At 49.0% G+C, this 26638-nt stretch overlaps 2 protein-coding genes across 7 annotated transcripts in view; both read right to left on the reverse strand.

Annotated features, from left to right (window-relative positions):
* The window catches only part of LOC131730045 (EH domain-containing protein 2-like), a 14881-nt gene extending 10506 nt beyond the window's left edge, over positions 1-4375 (reverse strand). The window contains exons 1-2 of one of the 2 annotated variants that reach the window (XM_059020330.1): positions 4119-4375; positions 2888-3681 (exon numbers count right to left, since the gene is read on the reverse strand). In XM_059020330.1, coding sequence (XP_058876313.1) covers positions 2888-3291 — 404 coding nt within the window. In that variant the 5' untranslated portion in view covers positions 3292-3681; positions 4119-4375. Of the gene's footprint in view, positions 1-2887; positions 3714-4118 lie in introns of both variants that reach the window. The other variant, XM_059020331.1, reaches the window with a different exon arrangement.
* Positions 4376-5455: 1080 nt separating this feature from the next.
* Positions 5456-25025, reverse strand: LOC117965992 (BRD4-interacting chromatin-remodeling complex-associated protein-like). Of its 5 annotated transcripts, none has more exons than XM_059020334.1 (15): positions 24643-25025; positions 19671-19716; positions 18734-18779; positions 18200-18265; positions 15563-17527; positions 14602-14790; positions 12954-13691; positions 12535-12826; positions 12240-12343; positions 11934-12059; positions 11419-11474; positions 11144-11292; positions 10938-11032; positions 9065-9167; positions 5456-8676 (listed from the first exon to the last, which is right to left on the reverse strand). In XM_059020334.1, the coding sequence occupies exons 2-15, from the start codon at positions 19709-19711 to the stop codon at positions 7241-7243; spliced, it is 5406 nt and encodes a 1801-aa protein (XP_058876317.1). In that variant the 5' UTR covers positions 19712-19716; positions 24643-25025; the 3' UTR covers positions 5456-7240. The 5 variants fall into 5 exon arrangements, with proteins under 5 accessions (XP_058876317.1, XP_058876316.1, XP_058876315.1 ...); XM_059020333.1 differs by lacking the exon at positions 24643-25025 and adding an exon at positions 24156-24629 and having other exon boundaries at positions 14602-14787; XM_059020332.1 differs by lacking the exon at positions 24643-25025 and adding an exon at positions 24156-24629.
* Between the last annotated feature and the right edge of the window lie 1613 nt (positions 25026-26638).

Here is a 26638-nt window from a genome sequence, read left to right on the forward strand (position 1 = left end):
TTTAATAGCTTTTACATTTCAATCAGAAACCCCCCCCTCTCCCTCCCTCTCTCCCAGTCCCTCCTCAGCTCCACTAGAGCCACACTGCTTCCCTCCCTCCCTCCCAGTCCCTCCTCAGCTCCACTAGAGCCACACTGCTTCCCTCCCAGTCCCTCCTCAGCTCCACTAGAGCCACACTGCTTCCCTCCCAGTCCCTCCTCAGCTCCACTAGAGCCACACTGCTTCCCTCCCAGTCCCTCCTCAGCTCCACTAGAGCCACACTGCTTCCCTCCCTCCCTCCCAGTCCCTCCTCAGCTCCACTAGAGCCACACTGCTTCCCTCCCAGTCCCTCCTCAGCTCCACTAGAGCCACACTGCTTCCCTCCCAGTCCCTCCTCAGCTCCACTAGAGCCACACTGCTTCCCTCCCAGTCCCTCCTCAGCTCCACTAGAGCCACACTGCTTCCCTCTCTCCCAGTCCCTCCTCAGCTCCACTAAAGCCACACTGCTTCCCTCTCTCTCTGATTCAGAGTTCATGTTAATTTTTCACTTAAGCTAAACATTCCTTTCTCCCTCCCTGCTCTCTCTCGCTCTCTCTCTCTCTCATCGTTCAGTGTTTTTAAAATAAGCACAACTGAACGAAAAATGAATGGTCAGTATTCTTAATATAAGCTGCCTTTTTAATTGTTAAGAAATGTTAATTAACATAATTTCAATCAAGAATTAGAATCTTGGAAGTCAATTTTGTGTTTGTTTGTTTTTGTATTTTATTTATTTGTAATTAAAAATATTAATCACTCATTACCTTTATTTAACCAGGTAAGTCAGGGATGAAAATCAGACTCCTGTTGCACAGCAGTTTGATCCATTTCTGTGAGTTTATTAAGACACACCTGAGCTTGTTACCTGCCAGTCAAGCTGGTAGTAAAACCTGGACTGGGTGACACTGCTGTGCAACAGGAGTCTTATTTCCAGCCCTGTGAAAGGGTTAAGGCCCAATCTGCTCTTTCACAAGGAAGGATCAACCTGCAGCAAATACAGACCAGCCACTAATTAACATCCTCTGTGAAACAATGAACACAGAGCACAGTGATAGCATCAGCACTCAGCGATGACGTCAACCCCGCTCACAGCCCCTGTGTGGAGTTTCCTCTATCAGTGATTTTTCACTGTGCTTTACCAGACCTCTCTGTGCTTTACAATGCTTGCCTATGCTTTACCAGACCTCTCTGTGCTTTACAATGCTTCCCTATGCTTTACCAGACCTCTCTGTGCTTTACAATGCTTCCCTATGCTTTACCAGACCTCTCTGTGCTTTACAATGCTTCCCTATGCTTTACCAGACCTCTCTGTGCTTTACAATGCTTCCCTATGCTTTACCAGACCTCTCTGTGCTTTACAATGCTTCCCTATGCTTTACCAGACCTCTCTGTGCTTTGCAATGCTTCCCTATGCTTTACCACACCTCTCTGTGCTTTACAATGCTTCCCTATGCTTTACCATACCTCCCTGTGCTTTACAGTGCTTCCCTATGCTTTACCATACCTCTCTGTGCTTTACAATGCTTCCCTATGCTTTACCAGACCTCTCTGTGCTTTACAATGCTTCCCTATGCTTTACCATACCTCTCTGTGCTTTACAATGCTTGCCTATGCTTTACCAGACCTCTCTGTGCTTTACAATGCTTGCCTATGCTTTACCAGACCTCTCTGTGCTTTACAATGCTTCCCTATGCTTTACCAGACCTCTCTGTGCTTTACAATGCTTCCCTATGCTTTACCACACCTCTCTGTGCTTTACAATGCTTCCCTATGCTTTACCACACCTCTCTGTGCTTTACAATGCTTCCCTATGCTTTACCACACCTCTCTGTGCTTTACAATGCTTCCCTATGCTTTACCAGACCTCTCTGTGCTTTACAATGCTTCCCTATGCTTTACCAGACCTCTCTGTGCTTTACAATGCTTCCCTATGCTTTACCATACCTCTCTGTGCTTTACAATGCTTCCCTATGCTTTACCAGACCTCTCTGTGCTTTACAATGCTTCCCTATGCTTCGCCTAAAGAACAGTGAAAAGCACAGAGGGGTGTGGTAAAGCATTGTAAAGCTCAGAGGGGCGTGGTAAAGCATTGTAAAGCTCAGAGGGGCGTGGTAAAGCATTGTAAAGCTCAGAGGGGCGCGGTAAAGCATTGTAACGCTCAGAGGGGCGTGGTAAAGCATTGTAACGCTCAGAGGGGCGCGGTAAAGCATTGTAGCGCTCAGAGGGGCGTGGTAAAGCATTGTAACGCTCAGAGGGGCGCGGTAAAGCATTGTAACGCTCAGAGGGGCGCGGTAAAGCATTGTAAAGCTCAGAGGGGTGTGGTAAAGCATTGTAACGCTCAGAGGGGCGCGGTAAAGCATTGTAGCGCTCAGAGGGGCGTGGTAAAGCATTGTAACGCTCAGAGGGGCGCGGTAAAGCATTGTAGCGCTCAGAGGGGCGCGGTAAAGCATTGTAGCGCTCAGAGGGGCGCGGTAAAGCATTGTAACGCTCAGAGGGGCGCGGTAAAGCATTGTAACGCTCAGAGGGGCGCGGTAAAGCATTGTAAAGCTCAGAGGGGTGTGGTAAAGCATTGTAAAGCTCAGAGGGGCGTGGTAAAGCATTGTAACGCTCAGAGGGGCGTGGTAAAGCATTGTAACGCTCAGAGGGGCGTGGTAAAGCATTGTAAAGCTCAGAGGGGCGCGGTAAAGCATTGTAGCGCTCAGAGGGGCGTGGTAAAGCATTGTAAAGCTTAGAGGGGCGCGGTAAAGCATTGTAACGCTCAGAGGGGCGCGGTAAAGCATTGTAGCGCTCAGAGGGGCGTGGTAAAGCATTGTAACGCTTAGAGGGGCGCGGTAAAGCATTGTAACGCTCAGAGGGGCGCGGTACTCACCGGTTGAGGAAGGTGTTTCCGAAGGGGTTGAGTTTGCGGAAGGGTTTGTTGGGGTCGACGATGAGAGCGTTCCCCGGGATGAGCCCCTCCACCTCCCCGTGCATGATGGCGGTGAAGGAGTCCGTGGTGGGCTCCGGCCCCACCCTGCTGCCCGGGTAGTCCTGCTCCAGCAGGTAGCGGATGAAGGTGGTCTTGCCGGTGGAGTACTGCCCCACCACCAGCACCATGGGCTTGTTGTGGAAGTCCGCCTCCTCCAGCGCGGCCGAGTGGAACTCGTGGAAGCGGTAGTGCTGCTCCAGGGGGAGGAGCTTCTTCTGGTAGAGAGACTGCAGCCCCTCCGTCACCGTGCGGATCACCTCCAGAGGCTTCCTGTCCCTCTCGCGCTGGCCCTTCCAACGAGACATCGCTGCTGGAGGGCTGTCCGTCAGTCTGTCTGTCTGTGTCGCTGGACTGTCGCTCTCTCTGTCTGTGTGTGTGTGTCGCTGGGCTGTCGCTCTGTATGTGTGTGTCTGTCTGTGTGTGTGTGTGTGTGTGTGTCGCTGGACTGTCTCTCTCTCTCTCTGTCTGTGTGTCGCTGGACAGTCTCTGTCTGTGTGTTTCTGGACTGTCTCTCGATGTCTGTCTGTGAACGTGGAACGGTACTGTTACTGTCTGTCTGTGTTTCACTATACTGTCAGTAAGTGTATTGTCAGTTTGTCAGCCTGTCTGTCTGTCTGTCTCTCTGTCTGCCCAGACACTCCCACTGCCTCGCCCTGCCTGCCTGTCTTTGTCTTTTTCAAAGTTTATCAAACTTGCTATAAAATGAAAAAAAAGGGAAAAAGGAAACCTTTGAAAAAAAAGGTGATTTACTAAACAACAACAAAAAAAAAAAATTCAGAAAAAAACTATGCATTTGGAAATGAAAAAATGTGTCAATTTTTAAATAAATAAATAAACAAATAAATAAAAACTGCAAAAGTTCGTAGTGAAGTGAAAAAAACAAACTTTTTTTTAAAAACTTTGTTTTGCGCTAAAGTTAAGTATCAAGGACAACGATTGCAAACTGACAACATAACAACAATAATAATAATAATAATAATAATAATAATAATAATAATAATAATAATTATTATTATTATTATTTAATACAGTCAGCATTAGAATAATATTCTCTACTCAATAAGATTTTTACACAAATCCCGTCTCGCTGGAAAGGTCTCTCTGGAGATATTAAGAAAAGTAAACGCGTCACCTTAGAGAAGCGGACCCCCTCGAATCGGATCTCAGGACTGGAGAGACACAAACACCCGCAGAAAATAGAAAAAAAACAGCCTAACAACTTCAGCAACAATATTCACAAGTTTTATCACGAAGCAGGATTTGCCCTTTGCTGTTCTGTTATCCGGTAAAGAGAATGATTCTGGTTTAAAACCACTGAAACCAGTAAGCACCGTGCACCAGCTCCCACTAAACTGTGGCGATCCAAGAATTCTTATCCCTGTAGCAGATAGAAAAAGTCCAGGGGCTGTGCTTGGAATGCGATTAACATATATTATGATAATGAGGGACTGGCCCCGCCCCCATTCTTCTCTATGCAGCTGTGTAAAGGAATCGGCTCGTTTTTCAGATCTACACTAGGTGGGCTGTGTTTTCTTCTTAGGGGTAGTTATACGCCTTTTATAAAAACAAATTAAATAATAATTGGTGGTTAGTGCCCTCTGGTGTTCACAGAAAGAAGGACAGTGTGAAAATAAAAATTAAAACGTGTTATGTTGTCAACGTGGGTTATAATGTAGAAAACGAGGGGTTTTTTTACACTGAAGACACTGAGAAAGACTTCTAGTGGAAACGTTTGCCATTGAATTTACACTGAAGACGCTGAGAAAGACTTCTAGTGGAAACGCTTGCCATTGAATTTACACTGAAGACACTGAGAAAGACTTCTAGTGGAAACGTTTGCCATTGAATTTACACTGAAGACACAGAAAGATTTCTAGAGGAAACGTTTGCCATTGAATTTACACTGAAGACACTGAGAAAGACTTCTAGTGGAAACGTTTGCCATTGAATTTACACTGAAGACGCAGAGAAAGACTTCCAGTGGAAACGTTTGCCATTGAATTTACACTGAAGACACTGAGAAAGACTTCTAGTGGAAACGTTTGCCATTGAATTTACACTGAAGACACTGAGAAAGACTTCTAGTGGAAGCGTTTGCCATTGAATTTACACTGAAGACACTGAGAAAGACTTCTAGTGGAAACGTTTGCCATTGAATTTACACTGAAGACACTGAGAAAGACTTCTAGTGGAAGCGTTTGCCATTGAATTTACACTGAAGACACTGAGAAAGACTTCTAGTGGAAACGTTTGCCATTGAATTTACACTGAAGACACTGAGAAAGACTTCTAGTGGAAGCGTTTGCCATTGAATTTACACTGAAGACGCTGAGAGAGACTTCTAGTGGAAACGTTTGCCATTGAATTTACACTGAAGACGCTGAGAGACTTCTAGTGGAAATGGACCTTATTCCCCATGTTAAATAGAGATAGAGACAGAAAAAAAGGCGTGCCGACTCAAGATACAAGTTCATTTTGAAACTGTATTTAAATGTCAGAAAACAAACAAAATACATTGCACTTTTTAAAAAGGAGCAATTTAATTTACAGTTTTACTAAATGTACATAGTTCTTTAAAAAAAAAAAAGAAGAAAAAAGAAATTGAATTCAACATTATAACATTATACACAATAAATACAGTACAAAAATGGGCTCTGGAGGGTACTATATTTCAAATTTTATTTCCAGGATCCTTAACATGGGGGGGGGGGGGGGGGGGTGTTAATCTGTATTTCTACCGATTTGAGACCATGTTGCAGTAAGGATATGACGTGGAGTTCTCTCTTAACAGAAAGCTCAGCGTATACAGATGAATCTCGATGCGTTCTTTCTGTGACATATCTAAGAAGTCTGTATCATTTGTAGTTAAAGAACTACAGCTCCCATCATCCCTCACCATTGCAAGCAGGTGGGGAGGCATGCTGGGAACTGTAGTTCTAGCTAGGAGCATATTGTTTCACTGTGTATCGATGAATGCTTTCTTTACAGGATCAACTATAAACTGTTTATGTTTATTATTATTATTATTATTATTATTATTATTATTAAAACATGATTTACAGCGAGTCCTGAAGTCCGTCTGAGACGGTCTTTTTCATGGTGTGTGCTGGAAAGCACTCGAGGGAAGACATTCTTACACCATGAGAGAGGAAGGTGCATTATTAACTAATACTTCATAATCACCCCTTCTGAGAGAGGAGAGAGAGAGACTGGCACAGATACGGTGAAAAGGAAAGATACTGAGACTCAAGCACAGGGCACACAGAGTGACACCTCTGCATTAGCAGACTGGAGGACTGAGAAAATAATAATAATAATAATAATAATAATAATAATAATAATAAATACAACTGGTTTTAACAAAACATGATTATAAGACTGATGTTGAGGATCACTGATCTTAAAAGGGTACATAAGAACCTTTTTATTTGTTTGTGTTCCCCTGTGTTGCTCCAACTGTTTACATAAGGTGTGTGTATTGTTTTAATTATTTATTTATTTATTTTTTTAATTTTGACCACTTAACTTTTAAATTGCATACCCTGCCTCAAGATGGCTTCCCATGTACCCGCATGGACCTCTCAGAACTACATTTCCCATCATCCTCCTGCTCACATATGTAACCGAGATGGATTTACCAGTGAGCAGGAGGATGATGGGAAATGTAGTTCTGAGAGGTCCATGCGGGTACACGGGAAGCCATCTTGAGGCAGGGAATGCAATTTAAAAGTTAAAAGTGGTCAAAATGTAAAAAAAAAAATTAAAAAATAAACAATACACACACCTTAAACAGTTGTAAAAACACAAATAAAATAAAAAAATCCTTATGTGCCCTTTAACTGAGCAAACGGAAACAGCAGACAGAGTTCCGGTCGAAACCAGAATGCACTCCACACTGCGGGCAAGCGTGTGCGTGTGTGTGTGTGTGTGTGTGTGTGTGTGTGTGTGTGTGTGTGTGTGTGTGCGCGTGTGCGCGTGTGTGTGTGTGTGTGTGCGCGTGTGTGTGTGTGTGTGTGTGTGTGTCCGTCTCAGTCCAGTTCTTCAGTTTTGAAGCAGAACGAGAAATAATAATAAAAACGAAACACGACAAAAGGATCCTGGAATTCCTCAGTTCAGTGACGCTGTCGTCGTCATAGTAACAAACAAAAAAAAACGGACAGTCATAATACTCAATTCTAGAGAGACAGTCCCCCAGCCCGTCACACAGACAGACAGACAGACAGACAGACAGACCCACCCCCCGCTGCCTCTCTGTTATCTACTATACGTCCTTGCCTTGCCCACTCCTCCATTGCGGCTCCTGGGGGGGTAAGTGGGGTCTGCGGCCGGTTGCTGCTGCTGCTGCTGCCTGTGTGTGTTCGAGGGGCCCCTGCAGGGCCCGGGCTGGGGTCTGGGGGGCCCCTGTCCCTGCTGCAGGTTGAGGATGGAGTCGATGGCGGTCTGCAGGTGCTCGTTGAGAGAGTCATCCTGGGGAGGGCTGCCGCTGGAGAAGCTGGCGTTGTCCACATCCAGAGACTCCAACTTGCGGCGCTTGGCTGCGCTGGGGAAGGGGCTGTCCCACGAGCTGCCCCCCCCCTCCCCCTCGGGGGACCCCCCCAGTCCTGCTCCCCGAGCCCTGGCAGGGCCGGAGAAGCCTGGGTGTGTGTTTAAGAGCCCCCCGCCTGGGCTGTAGTGGTCCGGGGGCTCCTGCTTGATCGCCCCCCTGTAGAATTCCTCCTCCGCTCCGGAAAGCTGCTTCAGCTCTTCTTGTTTGGGAATGGCCCTCTCCCGATCCTTCCCGAATATCACAGCCTCGTGCCTGGGGCTCCTCCCTTTCTTCTCCAGCCTCACTCTGGCAATGACGGTCCTGCCCCTCTCCACCTCTCCCTCCTCCTCCTCCTCTTCTTCCTCTAACAACGCTTGCTGCTGTGTCTGGGGTCTCCTGGGCAGAGTCGCCCTTTGCTGGGGGGTGACGGTAGTCGCGGTGGTGGTGCTGGTGGGGGTCGTGGGGGGAGTGTTTTGGGGCAGGGGGGGGCCCCCAAAGTGTCCTCCCCCCCCCCATTTCTGTTCTGCCCCCGCCGGACACACATTCTCCCGGTATGTTTTGCGCAGCGGGAGCCGGCACGAAGTGGGCGTGGGCTGCTTCCTGTCCGCCAGGTGGCCCGGGGTTCCGTTCACCTGATTGGCCGTGATCACCGTGGGCGTGCCGGTCGCCGTGGACACCGTGGGGGGGAAGGGCTGGCTGGGGAGGGGGCCGGGCCCGGGGACGGTCACGTTGCCGAGAGTCTGGATGACCGTGCTGCCCGGCGCGTGCGTTTTGGGGGTGCTGGGGGGCGTGTGAACGGGGTCCAGCGCCGTGTTGTGCACCACTTTGCTCAAGCCAGCCTCCTGTTTGATCTTCAGCTTCAGCCCGATCCTCCTGCGAGCTTCATAGGTCTTCATCGGTGGCCTGCTGCTCCGGGAAGGCAAGGAGTCCGCGTCTCCGCCCCCCGGCGATGACGTCACAGAGGGAGGGGGCGTGGCCCGGGCCCAGGAGACCGAGGGCGACGCCCCCCCGGCGTGTTTGATGACCAGCTTGGTGGGCGTGATGAGGGGCGGGGCTGTGGCGCTGCTGGAGGGGGAGTTGGAAGAGGCAGGTGGCCGCGGGCAGGATGAGGAGGAGGAGGAGGTAGAGAGGCCCTGTGTGACGCAGGAAGGAAGCACGTACTCGTCTGTCAAAGACAAAGAAAAATAAAATGAATTAAAAAAAGCTTCAAAAGATGGACTACCCCTCATACTTTTATTTCTTGTTCTAGTTTCCTAAGCTTGACTCAAGTTTCTTCTCGTTTCACCTCAATAATAACACTGATGAAGGCACTGGAGCCCAAACGCTGGTCTGCTTGACTCAGTTTAGTTTCAATAACACTGATCAAGGCACTGGAGCCCAAACGCTGGTCTGCTTGACTCAGTTTAGTTTCACTCACACTGATGAAGGCACTAGAGCCCAAACGCTGGTCTGCTTGACTCAGTTTAGTTTCAGTAACACTGATCAAGGCACTAGAGCCCAAACGCTGGTCTGCTTGACTCAGTGTAGGTTCAGTAGCACAGTTGAAGGCTGACCTGGTCTCTCCTTGACCAGCACTTTGTCCTGAGATAGAGCCATCTTCTCCTCCTGTATAAACATTCTGTCAATCATCACCATCTCTGCAGAGGGGCCCTGGCGCTGTGGACAGACACACAGACAGACAGACAGACAGTCAGACACTGTCTACGGTTCATAGTGTTGTAATCAATACATTCACGCTGTACAAACCGATTTTTCAATTACTGGGGTCAACAGAAAACTCACACTTGATTCAAATGTATTTATTATTTAGGACAGACAGAACCCTTGAGCCACACATCTCAACCTCAATGACCCTCGCCTCTGGAGAGCTCAGCAAGGACGATCGATTTGTGCAGCACGAGAATGAATGAATGAAGGGAGGGAGGGATGAAGGAAGGGAAGGAGGGATGAATGAAGGAAGGGATGAATGAAGGAAGGAAGGGATGAATGAAGGAAGGGATGAATGAAGGAAGGGATGAATGAAGGAAGGAAGGGATGAATGAATGAAGGAATGAATGAATGAAGGAAAGGATGAATGAATGAAGGAAGGGAGGGAGGGATGAATGAAGGAAGGGAGGGAGGGATGAAGGAAGGGATGAATGAAGGGAGGGAGGGATGAAGGAAGGGATGAATGAATGAATGAATGAATGAATGAAGGGAGGGAGGGATGAATGAATGAAGTGAGGAATGAATGAAGGAAGGGATGAATGAAAGAAGGAAGGGATGAATGAAGGAAGGGATGAATGAATGAAGGAAGGGATGAATGAATGAAGGAATGAATGAATGAAGGAAAGGATGAACGAATGAAGGAAGGAAGGGAGGGAGGGATGAAGGAAGGGATGAATGAATGAATGAAGGGAGGGAGGGATGAATGAAGGGAGGGAGGGATGAAGGAAGGGATGAATGAATGAATGAATGAATGAAGGGAGGGAGGGATGAATGAATGAAGGGAGGGAGGGATGAATGAAGGAAGGGATGAATGAATGAATGAATGAATGAAGGGAGGGAGGGATGAATGAAGGGAGGGAGGGAGGGATGAATGAAGGAAGGGAGGGAGGGATGAAGGAAGGGATGAATGAATGAATGAATGAATGAAGGGAGGGATGAATGAATGAAGGGAGGGAGGGATGAATGAATGAAGGAAGGGAGGGATGAATGAAGGAAGGGAGGGAGGGATGAATGAAGGAAGGGAGGGAGGGATGAATGAAGGAAGGGAGGGAGGGATGAATGAAGGAAGGGATGAATGAATGAATGAATGAATGAAGGGAGGGAGGGAGGGATGAATGAAGGAAGGGAGGGAGGGATGAAGGAAGGGATGAATGAATGAATGAATGAATGAAGGGAGGGATGAATGAATGAAGGGAGGGAGGGATGAATGAATGAAGGGAGGAAGGGGTGAATGAAGGAAGGGATGAATGAATGAAGGAAGGGATGAATGAAGGAAAGGATGAATGAAGGAAAGGATGAATGAATGAAGGAAGGGAGGGAGGGATGAATGAAGGAAGGGAGGGAGGGATGAAGGAAGGGATGAATGAAGGGAGGGAGGGATGAAGGAAGGGATGAATGAATGAATGAATGAATGAAGGGAGGGAGGGATGAATGAATGAAGGGAGGAATGAATGAAGGAAGGGATGAATTAATGAATGAATGAATGAAGGAAGAGAGGGAGGGATGAATGAAGGAAGGGAGGGAGGGATGAAGGAAGGAAGGGATGAATGAAGGAAAGGATGAAGGAAGGAAGGGAGGGAGGGATAAATGGAATGCATGGAGGAATTAATGAAATGATGAATGAATGAATTGATCAAGGGATGAATGGAATGAATTGAATGAATGGAGGGATAGATGGACAGATGGACGAACGGACAGACAGATGGATGCCCCTCCTACCCTGGACTCCTCAAACAGCAGCAGTCTGTATTTGTTCAGCATGGCCTGAGTGCGTTTCAGAAGCTGAACAGAGACGCTCTCAAACTCCTCATCCACTGAAACACAGAGAGAGGGTTACAAATCAGAGAGGGAGAGGGAGAGGGAGAGGGGTACAGGCGGTAGGGTCAGTGTACCGGGGTACAGGGTCAGTGTTAGGGGTACAGTACCTCTGGTGTAGTCCTTGCCCGAGGAGGGGGTCCCCTGGTACAGGTGGTAGGGGAGCAATCTTTGCAGTGCATCCCCGAAGGTGCTGAAGGGAGACTGGTAATCCGGGTGCAACACTGCCCCCTGCTGTCTGCGGAGCTGCTCCAGCATCCTGAGAGAGAGAGAGGGAGAGAGAAAAGGGTTGATAAGAGGCTGCATATACAACACACTGTAGGTTTGTCTGCTTGATCATAATAATAATAATAATAATAATAATAATAATGATTTTTTTTCTTACCGAGCTTCTTTACTGGGCGGTGCAGAGAAAGGCCTCGTCACGGATCCCAGCTGTGACTACGACAACGAGAATCAACAACAGAGTCAGAAACACACACACACACACACTGACACGCACACACACACTGACACACACACACACACTCACACACACACTGACACACACACACACTGACACACACACTGACACACACACACACACTCACACACACACTGACACACACTGACACACACACACACCCCGACACACACACTGACACACACACACCGACACGCACACACACACACACACCGACACACACACACACACACTGACACACACACACACCAGAGCCAGAATTAACACAGACACACACACACACACTGAGACACACACACAGTGACACACACACACTGACACAGACACCAGCGTCAGAATTAACACAGACACATACACACGCTGAGACACACACACACACACACACACACACACAGAGCTCAGTGCTCCTGCTCCCTGTCTCTCTCTCTCTCTCTCACCTGGGGCTGGGTCTGCATGGAGGCTGTGTGCAGTATCTGGGGCACCCCTGCCCCCAAAACCTGCATCTGCAGCTCCCCCTTCGACACACTGAGACCCCCCACTGAGCTGATCACCCCCGGCTGCCCCTGGAACAAGAGGGGGTGTCAGCACGGACAGAGAGACACAGAGAGGCACGGACAGACAGACAGACAGACACAGAGAGGCAGGGACAGAGAGACAGGGACAGAGAGTCAGACAGACACGCAGGCAGACAGACAGACAGACAGACACACACACACATACAGCATGAGGACAGCTGGACTCACCTGCACGGTCTGTGGTACGGGGAGGAGCTCCCCCTGTTTGATCTGCACCCCCCCTGAGGGGAATGACTTTCCTTCGCTCTGCATCGCAGGAGAGACCCCCGAACCTGCAGGGAAACCGTCAGAAATCAGCCCGGAGACAGAACTGAGAATAACACAACAACAGAGCCTTCTCAGCTCTCCAGTGCTGTCATTAGCCTGCTTCTTAATAATAATGTCTCGATATGTTGAAACTAACACCTAACGCCTCTAACACACACACAGACCAGTGCTCCCAGTAAGACTGTGCTCTGCTCACCAGTGCCCGGCGTCTTCACCACCACAGAGGTCTGCTGCAGCAGAGAGGCCAGCTGTGCGGGAGGCCCCGCCCCCTGCGAGGTCACGGCAGCAGAGTGGGCGGGGTCCGGCTGAGGAGGCGGCGGCTTGGCCTGGCTGCTGGGCGGGGCGATGGAGACAGGGGGAGGGGCTTGCTGGCTGACCAGCACGGAGGTCTGGGGGTTGCTGCTGAACTGAGTCAAACCAGACCGGGACAGCACCTGGCTTGAGGACAGGGTCTGCTGCTTCGCCTGAAGGATGATGTTGTGTTGGATCTGAGAAGGACAGACAGGAGTTAGGAAAAATGGCATGCCTCTGCAGCCGCCATCTCCTCCCCCCCCCCCCCCCCTCAATCTCCCTCACCCCACCCCAAGCCACTCTACTTTACTCCCCCCTTCTCACCTGGAGCAGTTTGTCCAGCAGCTGCCTCTGCTGCAGGGAGGGCTGAGCGATGGTTGACAGTGTCTGTAGCTGCGCCCCCACCAGCTGCAGGTTCTGCTGCTGCTCTGCAGTCAGGTGGAGGGTCTGCATGGGAGGGGGAGCAGCAGGGGGCTGAGCCTGGAGCCCCAAACCTGGACTCTGCTGCTGCTGCTGCTGCTGCTGCTGCTGCTGCATTGGCTGCTGGGCTGGCTGCTGGAAATGGAACTGGTAATGTCCCATTGGCACGGCCAGCCCTGCCCTGCTCTCGGGGGACTGCAGGTGCAGAGGCTGGGGGGACCCCATTGCCCGGCGCTCCGGTTGGGAAGCGGGGGGCAACTGGTAGGGAGACTGGGAGTGGGGTCTCATAACTGGGGACTGTGCTGAAGAGGGAGGGCCAGTGACACCCCCTTGTTGCTGCTGCTGCTGCTGCTGGGGTTGGGGTTGGGGAGACCCCCCTGGGTGGTTTTGGATGATGAAGAGAGGGGGCTGTGAGGGGGTGCAGGAGCGGGGTAGGGGGGGTTCCGAGGGGGGGCGGGAGAGGGGCTGGGGCTGGGAGGGGGGTCTGGAAGGGGGACGGGAGGGGTGCGGGGAATGCATCTGGCCCAGGATGAGGGGGGGGAGCTGGGGGCTGTTTGAGCCGGAGGGGGGGTGAGGTAGAGTGTTGGAGGGAGAGGCACCCAGGGGTTTGGACTGCTGCTGCTGCTGCGCTGTTGATGAAATCTGAAAGAAACAAACAAACAAACAAAGAAACGAGGGAGTTAGCGAGAGACAGAGAGACCATCCTGCATCATTCCTAGTTGCCACGGATTTCGCACAGAGATTCGGATTCATTAGCGACGGGACAACATATTCAAATACTGGGACACAAACGCTGTTTGAAATGGATGAAAAGAAAAAATGGCCGTGTTTGTATTTGTTCATATAAATGACTGGATAACAAAGATAAGAAAGATTACAGGGCAGCAGTGTGGAGTAGTGGTCAGGGCTCTGGACTCTTGACCGGAGGGTCGTGGGTTCAATCCCAGGTGGGGGACACTGCTGCTGTACCCTTGAGCAAGGTACTTTACCTAGATTGCTCCAGTAAAAACCCAACTGTATAAATGGGTAATTGTATGTAAAAATAATGTGATAAGTCGCCCTAGATAAGGGCGTCTGCTAAGAAATTAATAAGAATAATAATAATAATAATTAGGCTCACAGAACGAATGCAAAACCTGCAGCGGCTCTCAGACCGTCTCGTTTCCTTATACCCCAAATGTACCCAACTTTGCAGGGGACAGAAGCAGCAGCAGCAGCTTGAAGGCAGTGAGGAGAGGAGGGGGAGAGGGCAAGTGCTGAGAGAGAGAGACAAGCAAAGGCACAGGACAGCGGGCAAGGACAGATTATTGAGTTACAGCAGGGGGAGGAGTTAGAATCAAGGGGAGGGGTTTGAGGAGTTAGACAGTTCTGCACTGGGGCAAGGGGCAGCACTAGAATCGGGGAGGAGTTAGAATCGGGGAGGAGTTAGAGAGCTTCTGGCAGGTGTTTAATCAAGGGGAGGGGTTAGCAACCATTGAGCTGGCAGGGGGAGGAGTTAGAGTATCCAGATGGCAGGGGGGAGGTGCTAGGGCAGATAGTGGGCGGGGTCTACCTGGTACACCAGAGTGTGTGGAGAGCCAAAGGAGGAGGCGGAGACTTGTCCAGGTCTGGCCTCGGCTGATAGGCTCTCGCGGCTGGAGGGGGAGGGGTCAGAACTGCTGCTGACGATGACAGAGGCGGGGACACAGCTGGAGGCAGGGCTTACGCCTTTCTCTGCTGCCTGGAAGAGAGCTTGCTGCTGCTGAAAGGGCCAACATGTTTAAATGGGCTCCACTACAAGTACAGCTTCATAAATGAAAATGACAAAGTGTTTCCTATAAACTGACTGCTTTGTGCCATAAATACAAAGAGATTCAGGGTTACAGATGCATTATCACCTAGGATCACTTTTATAGTCCACATTTTTAAAATGTGGGCAATAAAACTGATCCCCACTATGAACAGAGCACAGGTTCTGCAGCACAGAGCAGCCCGTCCCATCAGTCAGTGGTTTGCAACAGCGGCACGCTGAGAAACTTCACGTTTCAGCCACAGACCATGCAAAAGGAACTGCTTCACATTCAAATATTGACCAACTCGCTTTTCAATGCAAAAGGCTGTGATATTCAGAGAGACACAGAGGCACTCAGAGAGACACAGAGACATAGTGATACACACACACACAGAGGGACAGGGATCCACACACAGTCAGACACACACACAGAAACAGAGGCACTGAGAGAGACACAGAGTGATAGACACACACACACAGAAACAGTGATAGACACACAGAGAGACAGAGTGATAGACACACACAGAGGGACACACACAGAGTCAGACAAACACAGAGAGTGACACACACACACAGATAGTGACACACACACACACACACACAGATAGTGACACACACACACACAGATAGTGACACACACACACACAGATAGTGACACACACACACACAGATAGTGACACACACACACACACAGAGTCAGACACACAGAGATCGTGACACACACACACAGAGGGAGACTGACCTGTTGGAGGAACCGCTGCACTGACTCCTGGCTGAGGACCATGCCTGCCCCCTGCTGGCTGATGATGATCTGCCCGGGGCTATGTAGAGAGGGGGGCTGGTGTTGCTGGAGGTGCACAGCGGAGATCTGGAGGGGCTGAGAGGAGGAGGAGGAGGAGGAGGAGGAAGAGGACAATGCCACTGCTGACGAAGAAGAAGGGGAGGGGGAAGGAGTGCCGGAAGAGGTCTGTACTGTCAATATAGAGGGAGGGAGAGGGGGAGGAGGAGGAGGAGGAGGAGGCTGGGACTGCTGTTCATTGCTGCTGCTGGTCATTAGCCCAGCCAGCCCGGAATCAGATCGCTGGTGTTGTTGTTGCCGGGATACGAGCGTTTGACTGCTGGGCTCCGGTGACTGGTTGAGGACGGTCAGTGCCGGGCTGGGCACAGCCTGGATCACAGCTCCCCCTGACTGAGTCTGAGTCTGCAGGGAGCCCCCTGCCAGCGACACTGGCATCTGGAACAAAGTGTGGGCCCCCACCTGGCCTCCCCCCTGCAGCTGGATGGGGCCCGATAGCTGGATGTGGCCCTGGGGCCCCTGCGACGCCAGCATTTGCCCCAGGTTGAGCTGTCCGGCCAGGCCCTGGTGGTTGGAGAGGATCTGGTTGGCGATCAGCTGCCCGCCGGGGCCCTGGCTGGTGATGATGTGCCCCCCCCCGGGGTGCTGGGCGAGGATCTGGCCCCCCCCCTGCAGGGCGGATGAGAGGTGCGGGGGCAGCAGGAAGGAGCCCTGCCCCTGGAGCATGGCCTGGGATGGGATGACGATGCTGCCAGTCTGGTTGAGGAGATGAAGGCTCAGGGGTTTGTTCAGCTGCTGCTGCTGCTGGCTCTGCTGCTGCTGCTGCAGACCCTGGTGGTGCTTGAACATGCTGGCAGACAAGGCTTGAGGGAATGCCCCTCCTGGGGTGGAAAGCACCAAGTTCTGTTGCCCTGGTTTGCCTGCCACGAAAGCTACATTCTGCTGCTGCTGCTGCTGCTGCTGCTGCTGCTGTTGGTGCTTCTGCCCAACCTCCCCCTGCAGAGCGGAGAGTGGAACCGCACCCTGGGTGCTAGCCTGGCCCCCCGGGCCTGCCCCCCCAGCCGAGAAGCTGGTCTTGGGGGAGAGCTGATAGATCTTGGGCTGGATCACTCCCCCGGTGGGGGGCTTGGGCTGGATGGGGGTGGGGGTGCGCTGGATCACGATGTTCTGGGGCTGCAGGACGGAGCCGCACTGCACCGTCGCTGTGGCCCCTCCCTGGGAGGGGGGGGGGCCCGGCCCGTTCCCGAAGCCCCCGTTCAGGGCCCCCCCGGGGGGCTTGCCCTGGAGAGCCTGCAGGGAGTCTGGGGGCTGGGGGGCGCAGTGCTGGGGGGCCAGCTGGTAGCCGCCCATCGACTTGGCCAGGATGGGCTGCCCGGATTGGTGGATAGCCATCACCTGCTGGCCCACCACTTGAATCTGGCTGATCCCCAAAGGTCCGCTGAGGGGTCCCCCCACCCCCACCCCCGGGCCCCCGTTGGGCAGGGCTTGGAGCCCCTGGAGAGACTGCAGGGTCACGTTCCCCAGCCCCATATGCTGCATGAACGGCTGCACGTTTATCGCTTTGTTCACCAGGCCCTGCGGGGTGGCGAGGGGGGGCAGACCCTGGAAGAGCTGGGCGGGGGCGGGGGCGGGCGGGGGCAGGGGGGTCCCCTCGGGGAGGCTGGGCAGGCCGAAGGCCCCCAGGTCCAGCTCCTCCTCAGCCTCTTGCAGGCTCTGCTCTGTGATGTTGGCCTCGGCCAGGCTCTGCTGCAGGATGTCACAGGGCTGGTCCGAGCCAGGCCCGCCCCCCCCCTGCGGAGAGCCCAGGATGTCATCATCCTCTAGGAAGTCGAGGTCCACACTGGCGCCAGCCGTGGCCGAGGGCTCGCTGGCTAACAGGTGAGTGGAGGACCGGGGCTCCTGGATGTGGTGCTGAAGGGAGGGGAGAGGCGATAGGATTGGGGTTAAAATCAAATTAACGTTTCACTCCAGGGATGGCAATAGGACTCCCGTTGCGTAGCGGTGTGATCCATTCCTGGTTTCACTGTGTTTAATCAGACACCTTGGCTAGTCGCCTATACACTGGGGGCCGATCAAGCCGGTAGTAAAACCTGGACTGGGTGAAACTGCTGTGCAATAGGAGTCTTATTACCATCCCTGAAATCTGCATAAACACACAGGCGTTTATTATGTAAAGGCAATGATAGAGAATAATGCAGAACATATTATTAATAATAATAATAATAATAATAATAATAATAATAATAATAATAATAATAATGTTTTTAAAACAGTTAAACATGAATGGAAATGGCGAGGAAACATATACTATAGCTAATATTGAAAACATTGATAAAAACATTTGTTATAAACTCATTGAGTTTCTTTCAATAGTAACCTCTCTGTACTTCTCTCTCAGAAAGAAAGAGTGAGAGAGAGAATGAGTGAGAGAGCGAGTGAGAGCGAGAGTGAGAGCGAGCGAGTTTGAGTAAGAGTGAGTGACAGAGCGATAGAGCAAGAGAGAGAGAGAGTGAGAGAGTGAGAGAGAGACGCTGTACAGACCTTGACTGAAACAGTCTTGAGAGTGACAGCAGCCATACTCACCACGGAGCCCACAAAGAAGGAGCCAGCGGGGTCCCCTGAACCCCCCAAGAGATCATCACTGTCCAGCTACAGAGAGGAGGGGGGAGTGGAGGAGAGGAGAGAGAGAGAGAGAGAGAGAGAGAGAACGAGTGGAGGAGAGGAGAGAGAGTTGGAGGGAGGGGAGAGGAGTGGAAGGGGAGGAGAGAGGGACGGAGGAGGGGGGAGAGTGGAGTGGGAGGAGGAAAAGGAGGAGTGGGGGAGAGAAGAGAGGATGGGGAGGAGAGAAAGGTGAGGCGAGGGAGAGAGGAGAGGAGGAAGGAAGGAGAGAGATTATTAATGCAGTGTTATATTACATGTAAATAACTTCAAAGTCAAGGCTAGGGGTGCAAAGCTGGTAGATGCTGAGATAGTCAAACTCACAACAGTGTCGCTGCAATCAGACTTCTGTGAATACTCACCAGGGCTTACACAAGAGGAGTCGAGCACGCCTTTAAAAACACGCCACTCGAAAACAACAGGAAAATCAAAAAATTAAAAAACGGCTTTAAAACGTACCTGCGACTCCGATCCGTGCAAGAAATCATTGAGTGCCTGAGGGTCACTGCAGAGGACACAAAAACAACGAGAAAAAAAAAAGATGAGAGAGACACTTTGACAAGAAAATAAAAACTTCTTTAAGAATTAGAGAGAGTCAGTTTCAGGTTAGGAGTCATAATATGTTTCTAAGTGTGCGGTGTCTGCCTCTGATCATGTCGAGTGTGTTTAATTCTCTTGCACTCTTTGTATGACAGACAGACAGACAGACAGACAGACAGACAGACACGATCAGAGGCAGGCACCGCACACCTGCAGCTGTGGACAAAACTTTTGCAACACCTAGAATTTTAGGGATGTTTTTTTATTTGTATTTATTCTTTTAAACTATATCAACATAGATCTTTTATTTAACATCATGTAATCTACAAAATGATATCACAAAAAAAGTCTACCGGAAGCCATAATAGTAGTACAGTACATTATTTCATGTTAGATTTCCAAATGTCCCTTTTTTTCTGTTAAGTATGTGGGAAAGCTACAAGGCGGTGGAGTGTAATTCAATATGTTAACGCGACATCATTCAGCAGGTTTCATTCGACTTCATGAAGCAAAATGAGTTCATTCTGCAGGGCGATGCAGAAGTTATAGCCACAGCTGTACATAATGATTCACCCTCAGCATGGTGCTGGGGACTCTGTGATTATCAGAGAGAGAGAGAGAGAGAGAGAGAGAGAGAGAGAGAGAGAGAGAGAGAGAGAGAGAGAGAGAGAGAGAGAGGGAGGGAGAGAGAGAGAGGGAGGGAGGGAGAGAGAGAGAGGGAGAGAGAGAGAGAGAGGGGGGAGAGAGAGGAGGGAGAGAGAGGGAGGGAGAGAAGGGGAGAGAGAGAAGGAGAGAGAGAAGGAGAGAGGGGGAGAGAAAGAAAGAAAGAGAGAGAAAGAGAGGAAAAGAGACTCACCAAATAACATCTAACAGACACCTTCCATCTTCATCATCCATGTCAACTGAGAGAGAGAGAGAGAGAGGGAGAGAGAGAGAGTTACACGAGAGAGGCTGGTGAGGGGCTTCAAGGCTGGGAGTCAGACTCCCGCTGCATAGCAGTGTGATCCACTCCTGGTTTCACAGGGAGTTTAATAAGACGACACACACTGGGGTTAATCAAGCTGGTAGTAACAGGAATCTTATTTCCAGCCCTTTAACATCAGCGTTTAAATTCAGCCACAGCGGTCCGGGGCTGAGCTCCAGTAAATACTTCCGCATCTTGACTTCTGTTGTTCTGTAGTGAAAACAATTCGAAATACAGCTTTACAAGAAATAAATGATGAACATTTATTTCCACGAGGACTGTAGCAATTTATTTTCATGGCAATAATTACAAGTGAAAATATTTACGTCTGGTATATACAGAGAACAGCAGAATATCCACTTCTGTATCTGTGTGTGTGTGTGTGTGTGTGTGTGTCTCAGTGTGTGTGTGTGTGTCTCAGAGTGTGTGCGTGTGTCTCAGAATGTGTGTGTCTCAGAGTGTGTGTGTCCTTTCCGTGGCTGTTGCTAGTGCTGTGCGTGTGCGTGTGCGTGTGCGTGTGCGTGTATCATGTTTAGCTGTAAACGAGTTGACCTCTGTGTAAACTTGACTCGGTATATTTGCTGTGTTTGTGATTGAAGTCAGTCACGACTATCGGCAGAACAGAAGCAAGATATCGGTTTGGTTGCCTGAGAATTTAGGAGCTTAACTAGTTTGAAACAACATAACGAACTTAAGCGCTTGACTGAACGGCCTGGGAAACGATTCACAGCGTTGTCAGCACTCGTTTATGAAAACCTTTATATTTTCTTTATGGTTATTTGTGAATCTAAAACTGGGGATGCAACGCCTGTCATTTCATAGCAACGCGATTTACTGCATGTGTCGGGAATCGGAGACCTTCTCCGTGGAAGTCCAGGGCTGCGCTTGGAGAGAAGGCTGATTGACGCGTTTGTCTTTCTCGTTGAAGTTTTACTAAAGTGTGCTTTTATGTCATTTCCTAGTTGGTTACAGAAACAGAAAAACAAACACGTCGAACTAATTGCCTTGGTTTAAAATCAAATGTAATTGCTTGTATATACACACACACCGAGCATCAAAAGAATCTTATCACTATTATAACACATTTATTTTCGAATAAAAAATAAGGTAAATAAATGATGGACATTGACAAAATGTTTTTGGTTTCTTTTTAATCGCTTGATCGGTCATCCTTGACCATGACACGCTTGAGTGACGATGACTGAAGCACTTAATCACCTAATTAGAGACAGAGTTGATTGGACGCTGGATATGGAGTGATTTCAGCTGCTAAATTGCAAGCTTGAATAAAAGCAATAAAGAAAATCACAGAAAAATAACCAACATGCCACGTCTGTCGAGAGAGCAGCGCCTTCGTGAGATCGGCATGTTGGAGGCTGGACGAGGGCAGCGTGCTGTGGCTCGCCGTCTCGGGTGCTCACAGCCGGCGATTTCAAAACTGGCGAGACGGTATAACCAGACACACGCCACCAACCGGGAGACCAAGAGTCACAACACCTGCCCGAGATCCACAGATCATTCTGCAGCGTCTTCGTGACGTCAACGGTTAATCAGCACGATAAAAAGTCACTGCACCTGCTCTGAAACAGAGTCTGTCATTTTTCGATCAAATCTAGTGAGTTTTATCCAGATATAAGTGCTGAGTTTCTTTTGATGCTCAGTTTGATTGAGCTGAGCGGCGTGACAGAGGGGTGACTAACCCAGCACAGGGTTACTGAGAGCTCGCCCACACTCTCTCGGTTTCACAGTTTACACACAGAGCTGCACACATGGTTACCAAGATGCACTCAGGCTAACTCTGACTCCCTGCCCTGCCCTGCCCTGGAGTACACTCGTGCGGCTGGGAGAGCAGGACCGTGTCCTGGATACGTGGCTCCGAGCGAGGCAGAGAGCCGTCAACACAGCCACAGCACGTTATCAACTAACCACGCTGCAAACAGCTCTCAGCCTGCTCATGAGAGCCACAGGCTCACACTGGCAGCCATGCAAATCCAAGGGCATGCGGTGAAAGATTCAAACGGGCTCCCTCGCTCCTCACTTTCCACACAAGCATCAAGGAGGAGCTGCAGCAAATGACCCATCAGAGGGATAATTCATGAATATATTGAATTGCTGTGTGTAATAATAATCAGAATCATGCAAATTATGATTATGCACCAGTTACTGTTGATTTTCACCTGTCTGCCAGAGATACACACACACCGAGACACACACACAGCTAGACACTGTCACACACACACACTAAGACACACACAGTGAGACACACACACCATCACACACAGCGAGACACACAAACACACACACTAAGACACACACAGCGAGACACTCGCTCACTCCCCGACTCCTCTCAGCAGCCGTTTTCCATTTAAAAAAAAAAAAAAAAACAGGGATGTGAATCAGACTCCTGTTGCACAGCAGTGTGATCCATTCCTGGCTTCATTGGAGTTTAATAATAAGATACACCTGAGCTTGTTAGCTAGACACACTGGGGGCTGATCAAGCTGGTAGTAAAACCTGGAACGGATGACACTGCTGTGCAACAGGAGTCTGATTCCCATCCCTGTATTATTTTTCAAATCCAAGATCTTAAAACAAACAAAGACCACAGCACTGCAACAGCTGGTATCCAAGTTCAGAGGGTGGCGAAGGTTCTGAGACTTGTACTGGAAAAGCATGCTAACTATTTTATGACTATGAAGAGCAGGGGTCCAACTCTGAGATCTCGAACACCTGCTAATATTGACTAATTAGGCCAATAATTGGTTCAATTAAGTAACAGAGAGATTGGCTGAAACGAAAACCAGCAGGCGCAGTAGCTCACAGGACGAGGGTTGCAGACCCCTGATATAGAGGCATTCTTTAACATGTAATAGACAGCAAATTAAAACCAGTTATAGAGACTCAGGTACAGCTTTATATAAAGGAAGCCAGAATCACCCGTCAAACATGAGAAATAAAATATAAAATTATAAAATTAGTTCCACGCTTTACAAAAAAAAAAGAGCACAACACGAATGACCTGCACTTTGTAGTTTTAGCATTAATAAAACGAGATAATGTACAGTAGAGAAAATAAAACCCAAAACAAACGATTTTACAGAGACTCAATAATACCACGACGCCTGAAGAAGGTTTAAACAGAAACTTGGAATAGCAGGTCGATTAACTACGTAGTAAGCAACATCACCAGCACATTCATAGATTTAAATAGAAATTATTGAGTGTGGTTGCCATGGCATCAAAAGCCTGCAAGTTCCTCTCCACTGTTTGTTTTCAAACACTTTCCCTTGACAAAGGTACGATAAACAAACCGAAACGGAAAGTGGACTTCAGAAATATCTATAGGCCTCTATACCAAACAACAACAACACCAAAACTCACAGCAATACGTTTAGTATATCGGTCCCCTCTCAGTTCATATGTGCGTGAAATTCATGTTTTTATTTATTGGTATTCACAAGTATAGTGTTTTTTTTTGGGGGGGGGGGGGGGGGCTGGGGGAGTGATTTCGGCTCGGCGCTGTAATAACAAACTAGCGGTTCGTTTGCTTCAATGCTCCCCGAGCAGGGTGCGCATAAACCCGCCGCTACCGTCAAAACAACACCGGTCAGATACAAGGCCCGCAGCCAACCACACGGAAATGACGGCAGTGTTTTTAAAAAATATATATGATACAACTATTAAAAACTGAGCTATCCCAAGATAAACAGGACGGACGACTGAACGCAAACCCCTATCAGACTTGAGCAAGCCGAAACTCCCACCCCGCACGGCCTCCAGAACTGAACACATACCACAACATACTTTTCTGACTGTTGTTGTTATTATTATTATTATTATTATTATTATTATTTTAACAGTACAGTAGCTGTTTTAGGAAGGAAATACACAACACCTACCCCCTACCCCCCCACACACACACACCCAACAAGCTATGGAAAACTAAGAAAAAATAAAACGCATTCTAAAAAACGACGCACTAATGCAAGCCAACTACATCCCCAGCATTTTTTTTTAAAAAACAAGCAATGCAAAATACAAAGGGACCTGATTGCCTCTCTTTTTTCACTTCAGTTTTGCTTATGTGTTTTGTTTTTGTTCGGTTGGCGTATACATTTTTTGAGTTAAATGTTTGGGTATCTGAAGGCTTCTTCTATACGGGGAAAGAGAGAGAGAGAGGAGGGGGGGGGGGGTAGAAATAGCTTGTTAATAAATAACAAAAACACACCACAGTAAGGCTGAGTTTGGCTCGGACTATTTCCTTGGCGGGACGCGGGAGGTAAACGTGCGTGTTTTCCGTCCCGCGTCCCGCGTCGCTGCGGGATTTATAGAGTTATACAGATTTATAGAGAAATCGCTACATTGTAACAAACTCACCCGAGATGATAGAGGTGCAGGCAGCGCGGGGTCTCCGGCACAGCCCCGCACGGGCTCCCATACAGGACCCGGCACAGCAACGCTCAGCCAGAGCGGGGGGGGGGCCGGCGCGCTGCCTGTCGGAAATTCACAAATCCGACACACGCTCAAATCCAGACTCGAACTGAGCAACACGGGTGCAAATTGCGATTACCATGCTAGAGAAAGTTAGTGCTATAAAATGATTTTCCAGTTCATCAATTGCACACATTAATTATATATATGTATATGCACACACTATAGTATTATTATTTCGATATTGTTCTGTTTATAAAGGTCGGTGGTCTCAGTTTTTACAAAACAAAATGATCAAAGTCTTTGCATCATTGCTGCCGCTTTCACGAAGATTGTGTCAAAACACCCACGCTGTAATAAACACGAAGCTGCCCCGATTGTGACCTCTTCCCCTGCGTGTCAGGTGACAGACAGGGCTGCAGAACCCGGTTACCTGCAGTTTTAGTTCGCGATGTCCTTCCTTCAGCTCCTGTGAAACGACACTTTCCTTCCAGCACACAGTTAGCGGGGGTGGCTCAGAATATTTCAGCGGTTTTGGAATCAAACCCCCGGCTAATCCAACAGTGGCTACCTGCCTTTGTGAATGGGGTGCGTAACGCTTGGATCTGAGAGATATTACCGAAGTGTATTACGGTTTTCCAATACGGCGCATAGCTTGCAGCTCAGATTCACAAACAACGAAAAAAAAACATGTAATTAAATAAAATAAAATTTTTTTTTTTTTAAAAATGACACATTTTAGTCAGGAGGAAAAGCGGGCAGCCCCCGGTGGGGTCCTCGTTTTGCTGTGAAAAAACTGGTTCAGCTGGAAGAAAAATACCCCCCTCTGATTGGCTGATAATCAAAAACATCACAAAAGAAGGGGCGGGGCCGGCTGGTTCCTCTCCGTTCGCCCATAGGCTGGGTGGAGGGTGATTGACGGGGAAGGGAAATCCGTAATGAGGGGGCGTGGTCCCGGGGCTTGTTTATCACCTCGGATTGGCTGGATTTGAATTAGAGATAAAAAAAAAAAAAAATGTTTAAAAAAAAAAAAATGTTGTTTACGTCTGGGTGGGGCTTGAGAAAGGATTTATTTCAGGATATTGCTGCTAAATGTTCAGTTCTGAATGCAGAGCTGAGACACAGACATGCAAACGCGATGCGTCTCTCTACACAGCCAGCTTCACCGAGGACTGTCCAGCCATGTTGATTCCTGTGACCTCGTTGTTGAGGTCGTGTCTGTCGCAGTTCGGATTTCGGCTGAAATTCAACCAAACAGCTGAAACCATTCACATAATAACACGGGGGGAGGTTTTCGGGGTACACATAAAATGCTGGTACGCCGTCAGAAGCACCCTGCTTTACAACGCAGCAGTTCTGTCGATATGTAACCACACTGTGGTGTGATTGCACGTGTTTCCCACTAGGGGTCGCAATTGTGCGAGTGCGTGATGCGGTTAAAACAGTCAAGTGCAATCATATTATTATTATTATTATTTATTTCTTAGCAGACGCCCTTATCCAGGCCGACTTACAATTGTTACAAGATATCACATTATTTTTTTACATACAATTTACCCATTTATACAGTTGGGTTTTTACTGGAGCAATCTAGGTAAAGTACCTTGCTCAAGGGTACAGCAGCCGTGTCCCCCACCTGGGATTGAACCCACGACCCTCCGGTCAAGAGTCCAGAGCCCTAACCACTATGTGTGTGTGTATATATATATATACACACACATACATAATATACTGAGTATCAAAAGAAACGTGTGATCGAAAAACGACAGACTGTGTTTCAGAGCAGGTGTGGTGACTTTTTATCGTCCTGATTAACCATTGACATCATGAAGACGCTGCAGAATGATCTGTGGATCTCGGGCAGGTGTTGTGACTCTTGGTCTCCCGGTTGGTGGCGTGTGTCTGGTTATACCGTCTCGCCAGGTTTGAAATCGCCGGCTGTGAGCACCCAAGACGGCGAGCCACAACACGCTGCCCTAGTCCAGCCTCCAACATGCCGATCGCACGAAGGCGCTGCTCTCTGGACAGACGTGGCATGTTGTTTTTTTTTTCTGTGATTTTCTCTATTGCTTTTATTCAAGCTTGCAATTTAGCAGCTGAAATCACTGCATATCCAGCGTCCGATCAACTCTGTCACTAATTAGGTGATTAAGTGCTTCAGTCATCGTCACTCAAGCGTGTCATGGTCATGGATGCCCTACACTATTAATTTTATTCATCATCATAGTTGAAATGTACACTTTCGATATTATAAACTAAATCTACGTTTTAGACATCCAAACAGTATCAAACAAAAATGTCAAAACACAAAATAGCTCAAATGAACAGCCATTTCCTCGCATTGCGGTTCTGTGAAACGGACCGTATGAGATTGTTGTTTGAATATTTTACACTAAATCTAATAGGAATACGTTAGTGAGAAGGCATAG

This window comes from Acipenser ruthenus, unplaced genomic scaffold (genome assembly GCF_902713425.1).
Source record: "Acipenser ruthenus unplaced genomic scaffold, fAciRut3.2 maternal haplotype, whole genome shotgun sequence".
In the NCBI taxonomy this organism is placed as follows: domain Eukaryota; kingdom Metazoa; phylum Chordata; class Actinopteri; order Acipenseriformes; family Acipenseridae; genus Acipenser; species Acipenser ruthenus.